Raw genomic sequence first — 22,362 nt, 5'->3', positions numbered from 1 at the left:
CTCATTTAAAGAATGGAGGAATAAATCATGTAGTAGAAAAAGCGATGGGATTAAATAAGTTCTCTTCTTCCCAATCCCTTTCAGACAGCAATTAGTCGTTTATTCTCACAATATTCAGAAATGCTTCAACACTGTGTACAGTGAGAGTTTTGTAATTCATGTTATCTGCCTATCTGAAACAAAGAAATAAATGAATGATAATTCATCCATTCATCCATCAATTCCCAGTCATATTAAATACTAGAAACTTTGACTAAGTAATCATGTTAAAAACAAAACTAAGCTACATATTGAGTAGGGCTAATGAAGTCTATAATGCTACCTAATCCCTTTCAAACACACAATTGCATAATGTAAATATGGTGTATCATGTAAATGAATGTTTGAAAACAAATTACTACTACTACTACTACTACTACTACTACTACTACTACTACTACTACTACTACTACTACTACTACTGCTACTACTACTACTACTACTACTATTAAAACTACTGCTACTACCAAACAAAGCAACTAAGCAACACATTGAAAAGTTGAAGATATTTTCATCTAGAATATCAAAATTTTGTAATAAATAAAAACTACTTTATAATGATCTCTCGTGTACGGAAGAGGATTAGGGTTAGGGTTAAGAGAAAAAAAAGGAAAATAAAGAAAGAAAAATCTGACTTTAATCTCAGAATTCTGTCCTTTTTCTTCCTTACACTTGTGAGAACACGCTGAATGTGTGTTTTTAAAAAAATCATAGATGACAACTTGATGGACAGAAAACGGGATTATAGCATCAACTAGGTTCCCAGAGTGCATGAAAACTCGAGGTAAATTTCTCACGAAATATGAACAGCATTTTTGTTTAATTTATAGTTTTGCCCTTTTGGTCAGTAAGGTGCTTATCAAACCAGAATTTAATTGAATTTAATTCAATATTTTAAGTTTTAGAAATTTCAATTGTGTTTGTGCATCATAGGTTTGATATTCACCTATAAAAAATTGTGGAAATTAACAAAAATGTAAGAATGTTGTTTTTGACAGGTTATCTATTGTAATAAAAACTGCTTTGATATGTAAACTAAAATAGTCTCAACTATTTGTTTTATTAATCGGCAGTTCAACGTGACTGATTTGCGTACAAATGTCCAACCTGGCAACACAGCAAGCACATCGCGCTGTTTGATGTTTGCTGACCGAGTCATTTTCTCTGTGGGTCAAACTCAACATCAGATAAGCTCCGCTCACATTTAATACGCTTCATTTTCAAGACGTCACTAATGTAAGTCTTTTCTGGTTTGTATTCGTGTTTGAAACACATAATTTGCTCAACATAATTCGATTTTTACTGCGGTTTCGTGCTTTCATCGTCGTATTGTATTTACGTATTGTTTCGTTGCTAGCTAGCGCTTATTAAAATGATCTTCATGACTTGCCGTCGAGCGCTCCGTTGCGGGGCAACTGTTGCTTCAGAAACACCTTTCCTTAAACTAACAATCGAAGCATTTGTCTGAAGTTCGTCGGCTTCTTGTAGTCCAGAAAGACTACTTTAAGACCGGACCCGCTCGTAGAACCATGGCCTTTTGCTCGGTCCCGGACTTCCCGGCTGTTCTGCTGGCTCTGGAGGGTTTAAACGACCTGAACAAGCAGCTAAAAGACGACGGGGTCCAGTTCGCACCGGAAGCTAGCATCCATCTGGCCGCCATAACCGCTTCCATCACGAAGCTGGAGGCCAACAGGCGCATCGCTCATGACCAGCTGGAGGTGGAAACCATTGAAACTAGCAAGCTGAGACACCAAATTAAAAACATGTCCGATCGTGTGAGAAATGAAATATTGGCAGATGTAGCCGCAGCCCGGGCCTCAAATGGTGAGAAGATGGAGCAGCTGCGCAAAGACCTCCACACGGCCTCTCAGCACAGAGAAGAGACTGTTGGAAAGCTGCAGGGACTTTTAAACCAAAACAAAACACTTCATTCAGAGCAAGAGCAGGTGAAAGCTGAGCACAAGGCTGCCATTGCTACCCTGAATGACCAAGTTGATCTCAAATACAGCTTGCAGAAGAAGCTGGATCAGACGCTGCAGCGAACTGAAGCGCTGGAATACTCCATCTCTGCCATCAGAGAGAAAAAAGCATCTCTCCAGCAAAGCATGATGTTACATAGAGAGGCTTGCTCAGAGGAAAAACACACCCTGTCGAGAGAAATAAACGAGATGGTGGAGAAAATTAAGCAGCAAGAGAATGTTGTTTCAAAAAGACATCAGGAATTAGACGTAATTAATGACAAGAAAGAAAAAGCTCTCTGCCATCTAGGTGAACTCGGCACCAGGAGGTCCAAAGTGGAGAGAAGTCTTCAAAAATTGACCTCATCTCGTTGCCAGTTGGAGCAACAGTTAGATGAAGAAACCAACAGGAACCAGGAGCTGAGGCAGCAGATAGAAATGCAGAAGAAGGAGTTCCATGAGTCGCAGAATACCTTTAGCCTCACACTCCAAAGCCTTAAAGAGCAAATCGCAGTGATCAGCGCTAAAATAGAAAACGGTCGAGCTTCAGGACCAGTCCTTAAAAACACCTTGTCTCAGGTTCAAGAGATATTCAGACGTCAGCACAACAAAGAAAATGAAGCTCAGGCAAATTATCTCTCTGTTTCCCAGCAGCTGGAACAGTCCAAGCTGAGGCTGGAGGAGTGCATCGCCTCTGTAAACATTTACAACTATGAGATCATGATGATGGAGAAGCAGATTAGTAAGCTCCAGGAACAGGAAAACGTCACCAGGTGCGTGTTTGAGAGGAAGCATGGAGATATATGCAGCGATCTGAAGGCTGTGAAGGATGCCATCAGTCAGTGTGAAGAAGAAAAGAGAAATCTTGCACAGCTCCTAGAGGAGACCAAGAGCATACAGGAGGAGCACATGGAGAATATGATGTCTGAAATCAGTAATACCAGGAGGAGGTACGAGGAGCTGCAGCAGGAGGAAGCTACACTTCTGCAGCTGCAGCCCAAATGTGCAGATCCTGACTTGCTGATGAGCTACGTGACTCAAACTGAGATGGAATACAGAGAAATGGAGAACACATTCCAGCAGGAGATGCAACAGATTACTGCAAAGACAGAGCACTTCTACAGGAGCACAGAAGAGAAGCAGAAGGAGCTGGAAGAGAAACAGGAGGTGTTGAAGGAGTTGGAGGTTAAGTGGAATGAAGAGAAAAACAGGCACGAGGGGCTGAGTGACCTGCTCAGAGACCTGAACAGGAAGAGGGCTGAGCTGGAGCTGCTGATCCAGGACACGAAGAACCAAATCAGCGTTCTGCTGCAACCCAGAGAGGTCCTGAAGGCCCAGCTGGAGAAGGAGCAGAAGTCCTTCACTGACACGCTATGTAAATACAGCTCAGACCTGAGAACTGTGGAGGTGAGCATCTATAATAACCACTCTGTCCTCCAGAAGGTCGAAGAGGAGAAGAGCCGAATGGACCTCCGCATCAGAGAGATGATGGAGGACATCAGCGTGTACCAGCAGGAGAAAGAACGGTATCAGCAAGAGGTTCAGGAACTCGAAGACAAAATAAAATGCACTCTGGGAAGTTTGGAGAAGATGTGGAAAGAAGATCTGTCAGTAGCTCTGGAGTGGGAGAGCAAAGATGAGGTTTTGTTTGTGTCCATCAACTCTTTGTTGGACCAGCTAAAAACTAGGGAACATCACCTGATGGATGTCAACACACTCGTACACCTGCAGATGATGAACTTTAGCAAAAGACTGGGAGATAAAGCAGCGGCGAAACAGCAAAACTATCAAAAAATCATGACTTACAATCTCTGTTCTAAGAAGAAAGTCAATAATCAGAGTTCCAACTAAAAAAAAAACACAGGAACAGGAAATTGTGTTCTGTTTTATCTGTTGTTGTTGTTTTTTTTTTGTCATTAAAGAAAATCCAAACTGATGCAGCAGAAAGAGACTTTTATTCATCAGTTTTTGTGTTTCATTGCATTGTCCCAACTTTACCCACAACCCGAAGCTGGTTTTAGCAGCAGAGGTTTTTGTTGTTAGCCGTGATCATGTCACGTTTGTTTGTTGGACTTTTTGCTCGGTCGTGTTCTTAAACTAGTTTTCTACTTTGTGTTGCTTCTCAGGTCACTAAAGTCACTCGACCCTGGGAGTTTCATACAAATCATAGATATTTTAAAACTAACAGAAAAAGTGGGGAAACAGGAATTTATTGAGGGATTTCCACACATTTGCATCAAGATATTGACTGTAGAAATAACACACTCAAGCTCTTCTCTAGTTAGATGAACTACCTAGACATAAACAGTTCAACATGTTCTTGAAGAAAATATGAAACGATAAAATAAATTCATGACGCAAAGCAACACAATATGATTATATTATTAGTTTATCATACATAATATATTATTTTATTTAATAAATTATCTATGTATTTTAAGATTTTAGTTAATGACACATGAAAAATATTTGATACTTTATTTTGTCACTTTTGGCCTTCCCTATTTTTGTTTTGTTTTCTATAACATTTGTCATTTGAGGCTTTTATGGATTTTGTAAATTTGTCCAATAAAAACAACTGAATCAACAATTTTACTCTTTTATGACCCGTTTCTGCTTTTGCTACATTTTAAAAAGGGCCAAAATGGATCATATTTACACACCGGTGGTCCCACAGTTGGAGTCAGTAGAACGCAGAGTTTTGGGTCTTAGGAGTAAATTAAATTAGTCTGAAAACTTCTAATCATTTCAAACAGAACATTTTGACTCTGAGTTGATGAATGATAATTAAATTATTCAGAATTGTGTAGATCTGACAGATTTGTATTTATAAGCTGTCCAAAATCTAGTATTAATGGACCTGAATGACCTATATAAATAAGCAGATATTACCAGACTAATAGGCTGTTCTGATGTTTATTATCATGACTTGCATTTAAGTCTTGTTTTGCTTTCTTTTCAGAATAGTTCAGTAATACCAGAACTGAGTCGTGGTCACCTACTCTCGTGCTCTTTTGTAAATAAGTGACATTAAAATAAAATTTCTTTAAATGTGCAGAACACTGAAAAGCCATTTTTGATAATTAGTTCTGATTCTAATCAGTCACTGAGTTTTTCATGCACTCTGAACATGGAAATAGTCTTCCTCTATCTCCTGCATAAGCTTCTGATAAAAAATAGACGGTGAAACTCTAGGATTTGAAAAGCCTGACAGATCTACGTCACAGTGTCACTTAACATTCATGGACTCACCCATCTTGGCGGGAAAACTGTTGTTTTAGCACCCAGGAAACAGCAGAGGACATCTCGACTAGCAGAAGCTAACTCTTAGCAATAGTAACTCCACCACCTGGTAGAACTTCTTCAGGTTCGTTATTGGTGGAGATAAAACGTCAATATTGCAAGTCAGTGGTAGAGTCACGTTGCTGCTAGCCAATGAGAGGCCAGATGCTCATATATCAGGAAATAAGTCTGTAAGAGCATCTGAAGCTCAGCTGTGATGTAGGCAACTTTTAGTTCCTAGAAATGATGCTCCAGTATAGTCATTCCTACTAGAGACCACTGCAAATGTATTTATTAAACAAGTGTTCAACACCTTTACACAATTATAAAAATGTAACTAACAATAGCTGTCCACATCCTGACTCACAGAACTGAAAATGAACTAAAACATTTTGTTTTTAAAGTAGGTAAAAAAACTATTTTAGATTAAGGAACAAACCAAATATCTACATAACAATAATAATAATAGTGATTATTACTAGGTGTTTTAAAGAGTATTTTCTACCCTGCTGTCCTTTTGTGATTTCAGACTTCTCACCTGGACTCAGGTGATGACAGACATTTGTTTCCAACCAGCAGATGGCAGAACGGATCCTGTTTCTGTCTGCGGTGACCTTGCTCTGCCTCCAAAGGGTCGGGTAAAACTCTCCCTGTGACTTCCTGTTGGACTAAAACACGCACACGTGTATGTGCTGAAGGAGGCGTATGCTGGCAGGAGAAGCTTCTAGATTAGAACCATCCAGCTTTGCTTCTGCGGTCGGAGCTGAGGGGAAACGATCACTTCAGTCACGTGAAGGTGGGTACCGGTATTTGTTTTTGGCTTAAATCAACATTCTGGTGGCGTTTCTGTGAAGCAGCATTTCTCAGATGGGCTCTTTTAGCTTTAGTTTTATTAGGTTTACTTGTAGATTTGGTGCAACAACACAGGCCTTTTTCTCCAGAGAGGATGTTGCTCCATAAACCGTTCGCTGCTGATCCATTTTAACCTCCACTGCAGAAGGTGTGCTTTAGAAACAGCTAAAAGTACATTTATCCTTTTATATTTTGGATTTTAGCTGAATCTGAATTTATTGATATTGTTTTTCTTGGTGAAAGAATTTCTTCTGACAGAATGGAAAACCTGCGATACCAGCAACAATAACTTACAGAAGGAGTTGGTTACAGATCGTCTTTTGTTGCTGAAGAGATATTATAGTTCAGGGTTTATTATTAGCAGACTTACCAAGTCTATTCTGAGTGATGGAGGGTCTTTGTCTACTTAGAGGCTGCTAGATTTCTGCAAGATCACAAGAGTCTGTTTTAATATATTCACCTGGTAGTAAAATAAAGACCGGCCTGTTTAAGTAGCACCCTCCTAAGACCCAAACAAGCCGGCGCCATTTTTACTACAGCTGTTTGTGTTTACTCAGCTGTGGAGGAGAGGAGGCCTCCTGTTAAAGGTCAGAGAGTGAAGGAGCAATTTATGCCCACCATCTCCATTCGGGTTGAAATGATATCATGCAGATGAAGTACAACCTCTTAAGTTTCAGCGGATCTGCTGATTGGCTCTTTACGGGTATAGCTAATGTGCTAATCAAACATAGTGAGAGGTTGCAGAACAAAGCTCTGCTCCAGTTTTCAGCTGTTATGTTTAAAGGAACGATGTGTCTTTTCCCTGGCGACAGGGGGCAGTACACATGTATTTTAGAACCGATGTTTTTTTTGGTTATATGGTACGAAGCTGCCAATATTTTCTAACAACCGGGCATTGTTTAATTCATTTTCAACAACATTTCGAGGAATATTTCCAGATATTATTGGTAAAAACTACACATTGTCTCTTTAGGGTTATATGTTTAAATAATGTTAATAACAAAAAGAAAAGATGTAAACAATTACCATGTTATGTTTTAAATAGGAATAGACTAGATGCAGATTGTGAAATTTGATTAAAAAAAAGAAAGCCTCAAATTAAGAAGCTTTCCTTTAAAATAATGTTTATTAATTGTGTAAGAAATAAAAATGGTAGCCAACATATTTGTTATAGTCCAACTTCTATTAAAGATGAAGTTCATAATTTTTTTTCAACACATTTTTAGCGGCTGCTAGTATAAATTAAAGCCTTGTGAGTCGATCACTGTGGGGGGAAACAGCTCTGGCACTCCTGTTTCAGGAAGGGAAGTTTAGCTGGAGGATGGGGAGCAGATAACGACAGGATTTGTTGTCTAACTCTTTATTTCCTGATATTCGGAGGTCTTGCCTCTGATTGGCTAACAGCAATGCGACTCTACCACTGACTCTGTTTGCTTTTCAATGTTGATGTTTTACTTAACAAATAACACAAGCCTGGAGGAGTTCTGCAAGTTGTGGAGTTGCTAATGCTAATGGTTAGCTTCTGCTAATGAAGATGTTCTCTGCTGTTTCCTGGACACTAAACCAAAAACAGCCCTCCCCGTCACGAGTCAAGATGGGTGAGTCCATAAGTGACATAGGTCTGACGGACTTTTTCTGACTTTAAAGAAAATATGAATTAGGGCTGCACAATATATCGAAAAATTATCGTCATCACGATAACAGGACGTGCGATAGGCCCATCGCAAAGCACGTCAAAAACGGCGATAAATGTTTGGTTCAAACATTTCCATCCGTGTCATACATCAACTTTTTGTAAACCAGCTCTGTTTTTTACGCGGAAGTATTATTTGACCAATCAAACGTAGTCCTTCTGATATGCGGCCAATCAGATGGGTCGGTTCACGTAATACGCCCGCCCCCTCCGAGCTGCCCAGCGCTGCTCGGCTGTCTCCATCCGAAGGTTGAGATGTTTGCCAGCCTTACATAACCGCTCTTGTTTTCAGCACCACCACTTCCTCCGCGCGCCGCCGACACCGGAGCGTCGGAGACGGTGCTGCCGAGTGGAGCTTCCCGGGCTGCGCTTACTTTGGGCCGCCGTGCCGCCACCTGGTTCACCCGCTCCAGCACAGACTGTATCCCCAAAATTCCACCATCTCCGCTCCGCCCCTGCTTTCCTCTGCCGCTCGCTTCCCTTGTTCGTCATGCTGGCTCAGATTAACGAACGCACTTTGTGCTGAGGTTTCTGGCTCCGGTTAGCTTCCAGCTAAAAGGCTACAGCAGCACTCTCCTCCCAGTCCCACCCTGAGCTGCTAAAGAGGAGCTAGTTCAATTAGTTAGCTTGTTATCAGAGTCATAGTTGCAGTTTCATCATCTGAGCTGCTTTTTAAAATCTTGGTAAACTTGTTCAATTTGGGGATAAAACAAACGTTTTCACATATTTTCCATGTAGTTTTTTTTTGCCAGTTCCTCTTCTGAAAGGTAGACAATTGTTTTTCTCTTTCCCTCAGAAAATCTTAATATTCTCCTAGTTTGGCCCAGCACAGTTCACTTCCCGCAGCAACAGCCTTATATCATAACCACATAAGTGGAGAAAATGTTCAGTAGCAATGAGAGAATTTGCTGTTGCATTTAAGTGATGTTAACTATTATTTAACATTTAAACTTGTTTTTTGATTTTTTTATTTATTCAAACAACCCTGGTAAGGAATGTTTTTCTGTATTTGGAGCATCAGAAAAAGTTTTATGGTGGAGGTGATGTTTTAAAGTCACTGAGAAACTGCATGCATGCAGTTAGTTGTTTTGCTGCTAATACAGTAGCAGGTGCAGCTGCTAATACAGTAGCAGGTGCAGCTGCTAATACAGTAGCAGGTGCAGCTGCTAATACAGTAGCAGGTGCAGCTGCTAATACAGTAGCAGGTGCAGCTGCATATTTTTGCAATAAAAATGTTATGTTGTAATGGAATTCATGCATTAGTTTTTGTTTGCTTTGAACCCAGAGCAGACGTCACACGCCAGACGACATCAACACTGCATACTTTAGTATTTGTTCATTTATCGTGAGTAATATCGATATCGCAATATTAAGCACTGTTATCGAATATCGTAGGTTTTCCTAATATCGTGCAGTCCTAATATGAATGCATATCTAAACTGTAGAATGTCCTGGTAGGACATGTTAGCATGCTAGCATCTAGCTCAGCTTCTAAAAGTGTTAAAGCTATCATTTATATTATCTCATATTGCAGTGAGGGGATGTAAAATTGAAAGTTTTTTGATGAGGACGACAGCAGCATAAGAATGCAATAAATAAACATCTCTTCTTGTTCCCTCTTCGTGCTGTCACCAAGTGCTTACAGAGCAGAAAGTGCGGGGTGCATTTTTGAGTCTTGTCATGCTGATTTGCTGCTGATATATAAATGCAAACATGCAGATGTCAGCGACATCTTTCTCTTTGTGCGTCTGATCATACCAAGGGAGTTAGAACAGTGTAAAAGTTCCCAGTCGGCCGGATTTCTGCTGCACCTGTTTGTGGTCGAGCTTCCTACCAAACCGCCTCCATGCAGAAAAAGCCCTGAGTCCTGTAGGAGCTCTGATAAGTGCGGTCGGGTTTGCTGTGTTTGCAGAACATTTCGTTCCTTGTGGGGAAGATTTCAGATTGTTTGCTGAAAATCATTGTCATTGGTCAGATTTCATTCAGCAGGAATTTAAATTTTTTACAGACTTTGTCTTGTTTATATTCTAGAGACTCTTCTGATGTTTCTTTTGTGTTTTAGTTTATTTTAAAGACTCATTGGTGCTCTAAACAGCTGTAAACCTGCTTAATGATGCCAGCAGCTTTCTAAGTCTCTGTGTACTTGTGATGTTTTTGTTTACCAGATTCCTGATTGGCTTGTAATCATGACACGTTAGCTGCAATTATTCTTAATGGAGTTTCATAAAGAATTAGTAGGTTTTAAATGTAGCTTCTATTTTCCTTTAACTTTTCAGATTAAAAGGACATCGTAGACATAAAAAAACATTGTTGATGAGTATTAAATAATATAAACAGGTCTAAGTTGAACAGAATTCTACATTCTAGTGGAAAAAGCCAAACAGAGAGTAGTTTTACAGCCAAAGAGACGTAGCTTTCATCTGTTTATGATTTTTATAGTGATAAACAGTTTATAGTTTATAAACTATTCACTGATGCTAATCTGCAGCAAACAGTTGTGTCAACAGAAATAAAGAAGGAACAATCCTGCAGACGGGGTCAAATCTAATAAAAGGTTTTTATTATTTTTCAAATGATGTACCAGCAGGTCAAACCCTGTGAATGTTTACAAACTCAACGATGAGGTTTAGTTTTATTAGTGTGGAAAAGTACAGCATTCAAGATGGAAACGTACACTCGTGTAACAGGACTAAACTTGTTTCTGCAGCTTTATTACAACATTCAGTCTGGGGAAAGCCTGTTACACGTCTGTGCTCCTGAGCACTATTATGCAGCCAGGTCTGATTCATAACTAACACACTGAACCAGCTTTCTGGCATGTCGCCTCCCACACACACACACACACACACACACACACGCACACACACACACACATGCACACGCACGCGCACACTTTCTGATCAAGGCTTTAAAGGCGACCCAGGGAGGCCCGGCTACTCACTGACCTCTTGGCTCTGTTGGGTGACCAGGAATTTTAACCAGAGACGTGATGGAGACGTTGGGTAAGCGGGGGTGTCATTGAACACTTAAATTATAAAAATTGAATCAGTTTAGTCAGATTCTGCTCTGATTTATCTTTTATGCTCTCGACTTTATGTTACTCCTGTTGGCATTGACTGTCCTCTCACACTCTGGTCTGCATGAATCAAAAAGGTCTTGGTCTCAAACGGTTTATAACTTTATAATTCATCTGTTTTTATGTGAGAAAATAACACGTTCTGCAAGAGTTGGTTTCTGTTTCATCTGTCAGATGTTTCTGTGAAAATCGTAAAAAAACTTCCCATCAAAATCAAGTGGGATCCTCGCAAGCTGTTTCAAATGGCTAATATATTCAGATTTACCTGAAAACGTTACTTACATTATTGTTTTTTTTTAACCAAACAGCTCCTGTAGATTATTGATTTTGAGTCTTATTGATAAACCAGAGAGATGCTCTTGTTTTCTGCTGTTTTTAGCCTCTAAAATCTGCCTTTCGTCACTGAAACTTGTGACCTCTTTGGTATCTGAATAAAGATTTTTAACTATCATTTATAGATAAATACATGTGTAATAAAACAAAGCCATGGTGAGCAGAAATGAGTTCTCTTAGGCTTAATTTGAATTTGACAATGAATATAAAGTAGTTGAGGATGCTTTGAGTCGGAATACTGATAGGCAGCGCAGGACGGCTCGCTGGCATTAGGGCTGAAGACTGACGAGAATCCCGTCGGTCCGGCCGTCCTTATTGTTATTCCAACAGGCTGATCGTCCTGAACGGCTCGTTTTTTTTAAGTCAGCTTTCACTTTGTGTTTATTATGTCCAAGATCACCTGATATGTTTCAAACCCCTTTTCAGGGTAATTTTCCTAAAATATGAGAAAAATGCGAAACATTTTAAAGTTAAAATGAAGGTTGGGGTTAAATCGGGTCGCTGAGGCTGTAAACACGCTGCTGTAAAACACTTGTTTCATTTGTGCCATGTCTTTTATTATTTATCCGTCAGACTTTATTCATAAAATTCATTTAAAATCTGAAATGTATGTTGTTTTAAATCAAAACGTTTATCATTATCATTATTATTATTATTATATCACCAGTGTGTCCGATGGGTGGAGGAGCCACCAGGCTGTACACCTCCCTGACTCAGACCTTCAGCAGCAGCAGCTCACCTCTCCCCGTCCCCCACTCCTACCTGTCCCCCCAGCCTTCACTCACAAACCTGGATCCAGATTTATACCTGGTACTTTGATTTCCTTCTCTTTATTTTTAAATAGTCTCTAATAAAAATGATTTTTCTAGATTTCCCCACAAATCTGATTCTAATTCCAATTCCCATCTGTCCTGTAGAAGGGGTCCCCTGTGTGTCCCCTTGATCCAGTGGAGCTCCCTCAGCAGTGCCAGGAGGCGCTCAAGGACCGGCCTCTTCACTTCCACAGGGACTTTGTTCACATGACTGATCGAAATGGAAACAGCGCCCCCTGCAGCCCCATCAGGGTGATGCAGTGGAACATTTTAGCCCAAGGTGGGTTCATTTCAACCAGGCCTGAGATCCTGATTGAAAAATTATCGTTTAGTTTTAGCATGTCAGACTTTTAAATCATACTCCAAGCTTTGTTTCCTCTAAAATCAAACTTTATTTTTTTAAACTTTAAAACAAGTTTTTACTTTTACCATCAGATGAACTAATTATGGGCAGAAATATCTGCTCTGGTTCTGCCACGGTTAAAATAAGAACAGAAGTTTGACACCTGCAGTACTTTGATCCTCCTCCAGGTGGTAGAAGAGCAGGTTTTTGAGGTCCTGTTAAAAGTATAAAATTATTTATTCTCAGTCATAAAATGTATGATCTTAAATTTAATAACTAGAAAAATAACACCAAGAACAGGTAGAAATATGGACCACTGTCTTCTACTGACGTTTACTGTTAAGCTCCATCTCTCTTTTCTCCGTCAGCTTTGGGCGTAGGAGTTGATAACTTTGCCCGGTGTCCCCTGGAGGCCCTTGGCTGGTCCCGGAGGAGGTCCCTTATCCTGGAGGAGATCCTCACCTACCGACCTCACATCCTGTGTATGCAGGAAGTTGACCACTTCTATGACACTTTCCAGCCGGTCCTGGCGGGCCTGGGCTACGGCAGTCACTTCTGTCCTAAACCCTGGTCTCCGTGTCTGAACGTGGAGGGAAACACCGGCCCAGATGGTTGCGCTCTCTTCTTCGACGAGTCTCGATTCGAGCTCCTGGACAGCGTGAACCTACGACTCTCCGCCATGATGATTCCGACTAATCAAGTGAGTCAAGTCTTCCTTTGGTTTCACAAAAAAAAAAAAAAAAAAAAAGACTCCGAAATCTTCTGTAACACCAAGCTGTGTCACCTCAGGTTGCCGTGGTGACGACCCTGCGTTGTCGCAGCACGGGGAGGTGCGTGTGCGTGGCTGTGACCCACCTGAAGGCTCGGTCCGGGTGGGAGTGGCTCCGCAGTGCAGAGGGATCAGACCTTCTTTGGCATCTTGAGAATCTGGTCCAGACACCTGTTGGGGATGACTCCGGCGTCAAAGTGCCGCTGCTCATTTGTGGGGATTTCAACGCCATCCCAGCTGAGGAGGTGTATCGACGTTTCGCAGCATCTCCTCTCGGTTTGGACTCTGCCTACAAAAAACTCAGCCCAGACGGTCTGACCGAACCAAAGTACACGACCTGGAAGATCCGAGCCACAGGGGAGTCTTGCTCCACTCTGGACTACATCTGGTACACGAAAGACTCGCTGAGGGTGGACGCTGTCCTGGACATGCCCAGCGAGGAGCAGATTGGACCCAACAGGCTTCCATCCTTTCACTACCCATCTGACCATCTGTCTCTGGTTTGCGACTTCAGCTTTAAGGAGAAGGAATGAAGCCGCAGCCAGCTGAGTCGAGGTTGGCTACTGATCTGTTTTTCCTCCACGAGAAGCGAAGCATTCGAATCGCTGAGTGGGCGTGAGATGGTGAAGATGTGAGGACAGGAAACCAGAGAATGAAGTTTGTGACTGAAGTGTTTAAATAAAGGTGCTCAGGTTGCATAGATGCAAACATCAAGTCTTCCATCATGGACTTATGACAGTGAAGACCAGTTTTCTGTATATGAACTTTAGTTTTTACTGGACAATCCTAATTAATCCCAAGTCAATATTGTGTTTCACGTTGATTAAAAACAAGTGTTTTGGCTTGAAATCTTTTTTTTTCCTTCCCCACTTGGGTTGGGGTTCAGGGATGAATGTTAAAAGGTTGATTTCAGACATATTTTGTATAGTTGTTGGTAAATCCCTGTGGGTCCAGAGAAAAGTGGACATCTCATCCGAGGAGCTTCAGCTCAAAACAGAAAACTTGCTGCTGGAAAACCTTTTTAACCCGTAATGATTTAATTACAACCAGGGACGCACAATATAATCTGCATTCATATCTGAATCGGCTGATGTTAGCCATTTTTTAACATAGTGGTATCAGTCCGATAAGTCAAACTGGGCCGATATTAAACAGTATTTTTTCCATCTAGTAGCCATTTGTGAGTTTCAGATAGGGACGGGGGTGATGATGCGTAATTATTTGGTTATATGACAGTGATAGTAATCATCTCAGAAGTATAAATGTGTGATGAGTATATTTTTATACATAAGTCTTATATTTGGGGTGTTTATTGGCAAGAATCTGGCAACATATCAACACAGGGGAGACTATATTATAACTTATACTAAAAGCCAGACGATGTGATTTTTATTTTTTTACCCAACTTAACAGAAAAACTCAGGCCAGATGCCTCCAAGTGTCAAATGTTATCCAAGATTTAGTTCTGTCAGTGAAGGCGGTAAAAACTGCTGCCACCTAGCAGTTAGGGTTGGAATTGCACCACACAAGATATTTTGTGAACATTTACATGTAAATTCTCCTTTAAAAGCAGTGTATTTTTTTTTATTATCAACTCATTACAATATTTGTGTATTGATATTTTCTTACATTCCTTCTCATTTTAATGTAAATATCAGTTATTGAAGAGAACAGCGATATTAATATCAGATGTCTATTGGCCTACATTTTCATATCTGTGCATCCCTAATTCCAACATCCACACAAAAGTGAAATTGCATTAAGCTCAAGTCCAGCGGCCTTTTATCTGAACCTACCGAGACGTTCCTGCAACTTTAGGTTCCATTCCTAAAGGTTTAATAAAAAACAAAACCCTTTCTTAATCCGCAGTGGATTTATTTATTTTTTTAATCTTGTGCATCTTTTCAGTCCGACACGACTGTATTATCTTGTTGATAATATGAACAAAGTAGAACAAACTTCAACTGGAAAATAGAAAATGCAAACTGAATGTTATTTTGAAAGATCAGATTAGGTTTTCAGCGTAATCCTACAAACGTGTAGAAACAGTTCATGACTAGGTCAGTAAAAAAAAAGAACAACTCAGGTTTTGTATATTTAAGTAAAATCTACTTTAATACACTTTGAAACAAGAGTACAACAAAATAGAATATACTTCAAATGTTGAATATACAAACCGTTCGTTCTGAACACAGAAAATGTCCCTTTTCTTCCAGAACAGATTAAAAGAACGAAATGTGGGGCGGACCGACCCGGCAGACTGACCCTTTGTTTAAAGTGACCAGAAATCATCAGTGGTTTTGTGTTTCTGCTGCATATTTTGCATAAACTCATCATAATCAAAACTTCTAAAAACAATGAAAATAAAGCTGATTGTTGATTTTTGACAGTTGTGGTACTTTTACCTTTTTAAAACTTGGAAGCATGCTTTAGCTCAGTCACATATGTTTGCATGTACATGCAGCCTGACTGCAGGGAAGTGAAGAACAGAGCATAAAAAATATTTACAAAAACATAAGAAATAACCTAAACTCAGCCCTTTAGCCTCCTTTAGGCAAACAGGGTTTATGGGATGCCACTTCAGTCTGCAGAACCCGTTCCAGGATTAAAAACACGTTAGAGGAGAGTCATTAATACTGTGCAGGTACAAAATATCAAAACAAAATTCAGACAAAAATCAAGGCTGCTCTGTTAACATTAGCTCCAAAAAACTGTAAAGATATATTTATATATGTATATATATATAATATGTATAAATATGTACATACTGTCTAAAATCGTTCGTGATAACTTCTCAGCTCCTTCCTCTCGCTGCACAGTGATACAAGTTCTACAAAAATAGCTGGTTTTGACATGTTTTTGTTTGTAGTGATTCACCTTTTTTATTTTTCTTCCATCTTTCTCCTACCCCCACCTTCTGTGTAGTGTTTCAGGTTGGTCCCTTTGCTTTTCCTAACAAATCCCTTTAATGTGGGAATTCAGACCCTACAGAGGTTCTGAGGGAGACCGGCTTCCAGGCAGCAAGATAGAAGTGAAATCTCAGACTACTGCTGGGAAAAATAACTTCAGAAACGTGCAAACTAGCCATTTCTGGAGTCTAACACTCTGGCTCTTCTAACTTTACTGAGTCTGGTGCTTCCAGTTTTATAACCACAGTGTTCTTAGGTTCTGATTGGACGTTTGGGACAGTTTCAGGGGCCATCTGGTTCTGTTGGATGGTTACTGGTACCTGTACAGCCTGGACCTGGACCCCTGCAGCCTTCAGCTTCTCCATGGTGACTCCCCCAGCTCCTCCCAACACCAGTTCTGTGCCGTTAATGATGCTGCTGATGATGTGAGGTGGCGCAGACACCATCTGGCTGCCTGCTGGTGTCTTGTTGCCACTTCCTGGCTGCGACACCATCAGAGTCTGCTGTTGCACCGGCGTCGGCACGGCGAGTCTCATCACCTGGGCCCCTGGGCTGACGTTGACAGGTGCCAGGGTGCGGACTGTCAGGGGGCTGCCCAGGAGGCTGATGCCTGCTGGAGAGGTGGTGACATTGGGTTTGTTGGTGCCTGCGGAGGTCTGGAGCTGACATTGAGCCAGCTGGTGGGCTGGGATGGTGATGATCTTGGCCAGCTGGACGGTGATCTTGTCTCCGTTCTCTGTTGTGGCCGGAACCATGGTGGGGATCGTCTGGATCACGACCTTTACATGTAAAACAGTCACATATCAAACTGTAATAAAGACATCTGAGAGGAGCATCTTCACACACCTTCTGCTGGGAGTTGGCGTTGGCAGCAGCGCTGATCGCTGAGGTGCTGGTGAGGAGCGGCCCAGAGCTGCCTGCTCCTGACGTTCCCGTTGACTGCTGCACAGCGACTGTAGAAATTTTCTGACCCAGTGACGTTGTCATGACGACTGGCACCTGCATTGCCACTCGCACCGTCCTGCGGAGGAAACCGAATGAGTCAAAGCTCGTCTTATAGAGGACACGGTTAGTGAGAGCCTTCGTCTCCCTGCGGGAGTTTCACCTGGGCCCGGTGGTGTTTGCCATCACGGTTGTGTGGGACTGTTGGGGTTGGCTCCCATCGAGGGCTGAAGAAACCGTTACTATCCTCGGTGCTGCTGCTGCCGTCACCACCGACCCACCTCCTGCTGATGACTTGCTGCCTGTGACAGCAGACGTCTGGACCACGTTTGCTCTGCTGGATCCCCGCAGGATATTGGGCCTCCGTGATGTCAGCGGCGGCTCAGAGGACTGGACCAACATGTCAGACGGGTGCACTCTCTCGTAGGACACAGCCGTGTCTGATACCATCACATCATCGGGGGAGGACATATCTGCTTTGTCGTCATCTATTATAACAATGTTTTTGGGCATGTCTTTGAACTGGTACACCAGTCGCTGGCCCTCCACCTTGGCCAGGATTCCACGCTGGTAATAATATCTGAGCCCAGAAGAATCATGGAGCATTAAAACTTTTCTTCAAACATCAAACCCATCTCCAAAGTCTCTGTATGTCTTTACCTGAGAGCTCGACCCATCGTCTCGTAGTTCATGTCCGGTTTGTTCTTGTGTTTACCCCACAGCTTCGACACGGCCTTAGAGTCGACCAGTTTGAAGATGCCCTTCTCCCTCTGTGTCCACTTGATGTACCTGGGACAGGTGTTTTTGTCCTGGAGGAGGTCCAGCAAAAACTCCCACAGATACGTAGTGTTCCCTGCTGGAAATCAAGGTTATCACACAACTAAACACCCACCGACACCCAAATGTCATCAGCGCATGAGCCAGAGTTGAGCCAGCTGATACCTTTGCCTTCTCTTGGTTTCTTCTTGATGCCGAGATCTGGTGAACCGTTGGAAATGGCCAACTGATGCACCTTTGGCTTCCGTCCAGCTTCAAAACAAAACCGTAAACAGGCGACGTCTCAGTAACCTCGGACCAATAAATGACTAAAGCTGACCACTAGATGGTGCTCTACGGTTATGGGTCTCCTAAATTTGAGTTGTTTTCAGGCTTCAGAGGTTAAAGATATTGGCCAGAGGCTAAATTCCTTTGAATGGCATGTGTAAAGAAGTATTAAAACCTCAGATGAAAAAGGTTTTTGGATTTTCACGGCTGGCATTTAAAGAAAATCGGATGTGTTTTACTAGCCTGGGAAAAACAGAAACCAACTTCCGGTCTAAGCCCTGGACAGCTGGTGACGTTTCACAAGGAGATCTGCTAAAACAGAGATAGTAAACGCCTGACCCCGGTGTTTCTGCGTTAGCGTTATAGCTGAGAACAATGTGTCATCAGTCAGATGTAGCTTCTGAAGCCTCTGCTAGTCGGTCAGATTTGTTTTTTTTTTCTCTGGGATACGGCGACAAGAACGGATATTGGATTACCGGAGACATTCAACAGAACTCCGTGCCCTGCAGCTGGATATCAGAACCGGAGGTGCAGACATGCTTTGGACCGTTTCACTCAGAAAACCCGCGGCCCGATTAGGACACCGGGGAGGATTCTGTTCATCTTTGGAACCAAAATCGGTAGTTTGTTAAAGTTTGTTAAATATTTCATGTCTGTGCTCCACCGGTAGCTTTCAGTTAAGTTTTCAGCTGATTAGCTCCATCATATCGTCCCAATATAATTCAGTAATCTACAGATGAGTAAAATAACATGTTGCCAGCTTTACCGCTGTGTGTATTTATTGATATAACATCGGAAAATATTTGACCGATTGCTTACCAGAATAAATCTTCCTGATGCTAACTCGCTAGCTCGGATCGTTGTTTTCTAATCCAAGATGACACAGAGGTTCTACCGGACCTATTGACCCTTTGCACCGACGTCACATAATTACGTGGGTCCACCATGGTGGATGGCAAAAGCATGTAAACAGTGAGCGACACGATTACTAAACAAAGGGAAAAGTAGAGCCTGGAATTGTTTTTGCGATCAAAACAAAATATAAACTCCTCCAGCATTCCTTCAACCAGTTCATGCCCAGTTCAGTTATCAGAAGAAGTAACGCTCTAGCCGTGGCTCATAGAGAGCGGTATGCTAACTAGCTTACCAACGTTAGCTTACCTTCTCTCTGCAGCTGTTCACCGATGTAAACATGTTGCTGACTTTGACTAAATTCACCCCGCTGGATTTATAACATTATGTTGTAAACAGCGTTTCACTTTACACCAACGGTGATTTTTAAAAAGTCCGGATCCCTACCAGCGTCTGTTGCTGGTGGTGTTACCGGGTTCAGCTGCTGCTCTCACACCGGAATGAGAAGATCTCTGAACGGCGACGCTCATATAAATAAATAACGTCATTTTAACACACGTAATCATACACTGGAGCTTTAATATTGTTAATAATTGTCTCGCTTTACACTACAGTGGACGGCGCGCATCCTCCGTGGTGAAGTACCCATCCATCAGGATTATCAATAACTAGTATGAACACATGTTGTTCATGCTTTTATTACCTCACGACTCGACTATTGTAATTCCTTTTTATTTGGTGCCAGTAAGGGTACTGTAACCCGATTGCAGCTGGTCCTGAATGCTGCAGCAAGATTCTTGGACAACAAAAGCAAGCATGAACACGTGACACCAATTTTGGCTCCTCTCCACTGGTTACCTGTTGATTTTAGAATTCGTTTTAAACTTCTTTTAATGGTGTTTAAGGCGCTGAATGGTGTGGCTCCAATCTATTTGACGGAGTTGCTGCAGCCGTATGTTCAGGCCCGGTCACTCCGCTCTGAGAACCAGCTACTGCTAAGGCCAGGTTGAAATTGGGAGGAGACAGGGCGTTCTCTGTTGCGGGTCCGAAACTGTGGAACGCACTGCCCCTAACTATTAGGGGCTCTTCATCAGTAGCAGTTTTTAAAATGAGGCTGAAGACCTACTTTTATGATCTGGCTTTTAATTCTGTGGGTTAGCAATTGTTAATGTTTTATATTTTGTAATTCTTATTTGTGGTTTTAATTATGTCTGTGGCGCTATATGTTTTATTCTTTTGTTGTACAGCACCTTGGTGGCATGCTCATGCCTGTAAGGTGCTTTATAAATAAAGGCTGAGTCGAGTTATATAAACACATCACATTTATCCCTGTCCCCGTCTTCTTCGTGAAATAAATGAACGCTAATCTTACCCGGTAAAAACATGCTCGCTGCAGTTCATCTCCGTCCTCAGTCTCCATCAAAGTTATTAAAAAGAAAAAACGAGTTGAGTTTACGTCCTTGTCTGTTAGTGCAGCCGACCACGCAGCAAGCTAAACCCATTTTACTGTCAAATCAACTAAATAAAAGCCATAAAAGACTACAAACTGGCTTGTTTGGACTAGCTTCACTGGAGTTTCTACGGGTTTAAACGGTCTTTTTGCCATCCGTCATGGCGAAGGGGGCGGTCACATGAGTGGCGTGACGTCACGTGTAAAGGGTCAATAGGAGGATCTAGTGTTGAAAAATGGGGACCATCTTTTAGATTATATCTGTGTGTGTGTGTCTCTCGTAACTTTCACAAATTACTTGTTTATTCTTTACCAGAGCTAACACGGTTAGTGCTGCGGCAATCATGCTAACGGGACTCGCCTGCTGGAGTCCAGAAGTACCGGTGCGGCTCTAAATGGATTTATAGATGTAGGTCATTATTTTAGATCAAACCTATGTTAGTTAAAAATACGTGTAGACACGGACTTATGGCTCAGACCTTTAGCTGCAGCTGTAAACGCAATTTTCTGTTTAAAGTAGGAACACGATAGTAAACAAAATACAGTGATTTACCATGCTAGCAACAGCAGCTACCTAGTATGATGTGTGTGAGTGACGTATGCAAAACACAGCTCTTCACTGCCTGGAGGAGAGAATTTCGATTTTCTGTAATGATTTATGACTAAATTCTTTAACAAAATGAAAAACTGAACCCAGTTCATATTTATATAGATGGTAAAGTGTAGTTATACTGTATTTCTACAATTTTAATGCTGAGTCTGGCCACTGACTTTAAATGAAGAGAAAACAAATAGGATTTTTAGGGCTCTCCATCAATTTGACGTGTTTTTGTACCTCGCCTCTTCTTGACGGGCTCGTTGTCGGGTTCTGGCTCTTCCAGAATGGTGACCATGTCATCATCTTCCTCACAGCACTCCTCCGTGGATATCTCCACCTCTGATTCGGCGATCATGTCCGGCCGCATGGCTGCATGGAGGAAGACCGGCGTCGCGTCACATTGTGGAATAAAAGCTTCTGGAAAAAAAAAAAGAAGCAAAAATAGTTTTTGGAACTCTGATTCCTATTTTTTTTTCAGAAGAAACAAAAAAAAAACCAAATATGTTATGCATTTGTAGTTTTAGAACATCTATGGTTCTAATTAAATAATGAATTTTTGAGTTTGTTAAAAGCTATGCAGGTCAACCAAAATTCCAGAATATCGATTAGCTTCAGCTTTATTAAAATTGGCAGGTGGGATAGCCAATCATGGCGCAGGGGCTGAGTCTTAACTGTTCAAATTGTCCATGATAATTTGTAATTTGGAGAGGGTCAAGAGTCAAGGTCGGCCATCTCATAAATGAAGCCGTGTTCTTTCACCTACACTTTAAAGGGCCTGTATGCTATTTTACAAATTAAGAACAAAGACAGGCACAATATATGATAGAACATTACTGGAGGGCCTATTGGTGTCATTTTTTTATGAAGTACAAGTTATTTTTGGGAGCCATTCCTTCAACCCGGAATCAAGACGCTTGGATTTAATGATAACCCCCGTGTGAATTCCACACAGCTGCAGACTGTGACAGTAGATCCAAGCCTGCTGCAGATTGAAGCTACCATGTCCCACTCTGCACCATGGGTGAGTGAAAGATTGATTCTCCAGCAGCAGAACAGGATTTACTGTGATAACTAAGTGGCTCGGGCATCTAGTCAGGATGCCTCCTGGGCGAGGTTTTCCGGGCACGTCCAACTGGGGGAAGACCTAAAGGAAGATCCAGGACACGCTGCAGGGACTATGTCTCATGGCTGGCCAGGGAACGCCTCAGGATTTTCCTGGTGAAGCTGGCCTAAGCTTTGGAGAGGGAAGTCTGGGCATCCCTGCTTAGGCTGCCGCGACCCGAACCCGGACAAGCGGCCGAAAGTGGATGGATAGACACTAAGCGGAATTGAAAGCACAACTTAACTTCTTTTAAAAACGGTTAGAATTGACCTGATGACAAACTGTTGCAATTATTAGATCTAGATAAA

At 41.7% G+C, this 22,362-nt stretch overlaps 3 protein-coding genes across 10 annotated transcripts in view; 2 read left to right on the top strand and 1 right to left on the bottom strand.

Annotated features, from left to right (window-relative positions):
• The first annotated feature begins 1,568 nt into the window (after window positions 1-1,568).
• Window positions 1,569-3,848, top strand: ccdc175 (coiled-coil domain containing 175). The gene has a single exon (XM_015976148.3). The coding sequence runs from the start codon at window positions 1,569-1,571 to the stop codon at window positions 3,846-3,848; it is 2,280 nt and encodes a 759-aa protein (XP_015831634.1).
• A 2,001-nt stretch (window positions 3,849-5,849) lies between these two features.
• On the top strand, window positions 5,850-14,006 carry LOC107396430 (nocturnin). 2 transcript variants are annotated; one of them, XM_015976156.3, is made up of 5 exons: window positions 5,850-6,075; window positions 11,901-12,043; window positions 12,151-12,325; window positions 12,757-13,088; window positions 13,178-14,006. In XM_015976156.3, exons 1-5 carry the CDS (start codon window positions 5,985-5,987, stop codon window positions 13,688-13,690), a joined length of 1,254 nt encoding a protein of 417 aa, XP_015831642.1. In that variant the 5' UTR covers window positions 5,850-5,984; the 3' UTR covers window positions 13,691-14,006. The 2 variants fall into 2 exon arrangements, with proteins under 2 accessions (XP_015831642.1, XP_015831643.1); XM_015976157.3 differs by lacking the exon at window positions 5,850-6,075 and adding an exon at window positions 10,711-10,826.
• Window positions 14,007-16,028: 2,022 nt separating this feature from the next.
• Window positions 16,029-22,362, bottom strand: part of elf2b (E74-like factor 2b (ets domain transcription factor)) — a 39,317-nt gene continuing 32,983 nt past the window's right edge. For 5 of the 7 annotated variants that reach the window (XM_015976149.3, XM_070550026.1, XM_054737851.2 and 2 more), the window contains 6 exons: window positions 21,190-21,369; window positions 17,951-18,037; window positions 17,669-17,864; window positions 17,172-17,588; window positions 16,913-17,087; window positions 16,029-16,845 (listed from right to left, as the gene is read on the bottom strand). In XM_015976149.3, coding sequence (XP_015831635.1) covers window positions 16,255-16,845; window positions 16,913-17,087; window positions 17,172-17,588; window positions 17,669-17,864; window positions 17,951-18,037; window positions 21,190-21,369 — 1,646 coding nt within the window. In that variant the 3' untranslated portion in view covers window positions 16,029-16,254. The remainder of the gene's footprint in view (window positions 16,846-16,912; window positions 17,088-17,171; window positions 17,589-17,668; window positions 17,865-17,950; window positions 18,038-21,189; window positions 21,370-22,362) is intronic. The other 2 variants (XM_054737852.2, XM_015976154.3) reach the window with 1 other exon arrangement.

The sequence above is a fragment of the Nothobranchius furzeri genome, chromosome 4 (genome assembly GCF_043380555.1).
Source record: "Nothobranchius furzeri strain GRZ-AD chromosome 4, NfurGRZ-RIMD1, whole genome shotgun sequence".
NCBI lineage: Eukaryota > Metazoa > Chordata > Actinopteri > Cyprinodontiformes > Nothobranchiidae > Nothobranchius > Nothobranchius furzeri.
The sequence above is the reverse complement of the archived record's forward strand: the minus strand, read 5'-3'. Positions and strand labels throughout refer to the sequence as shown.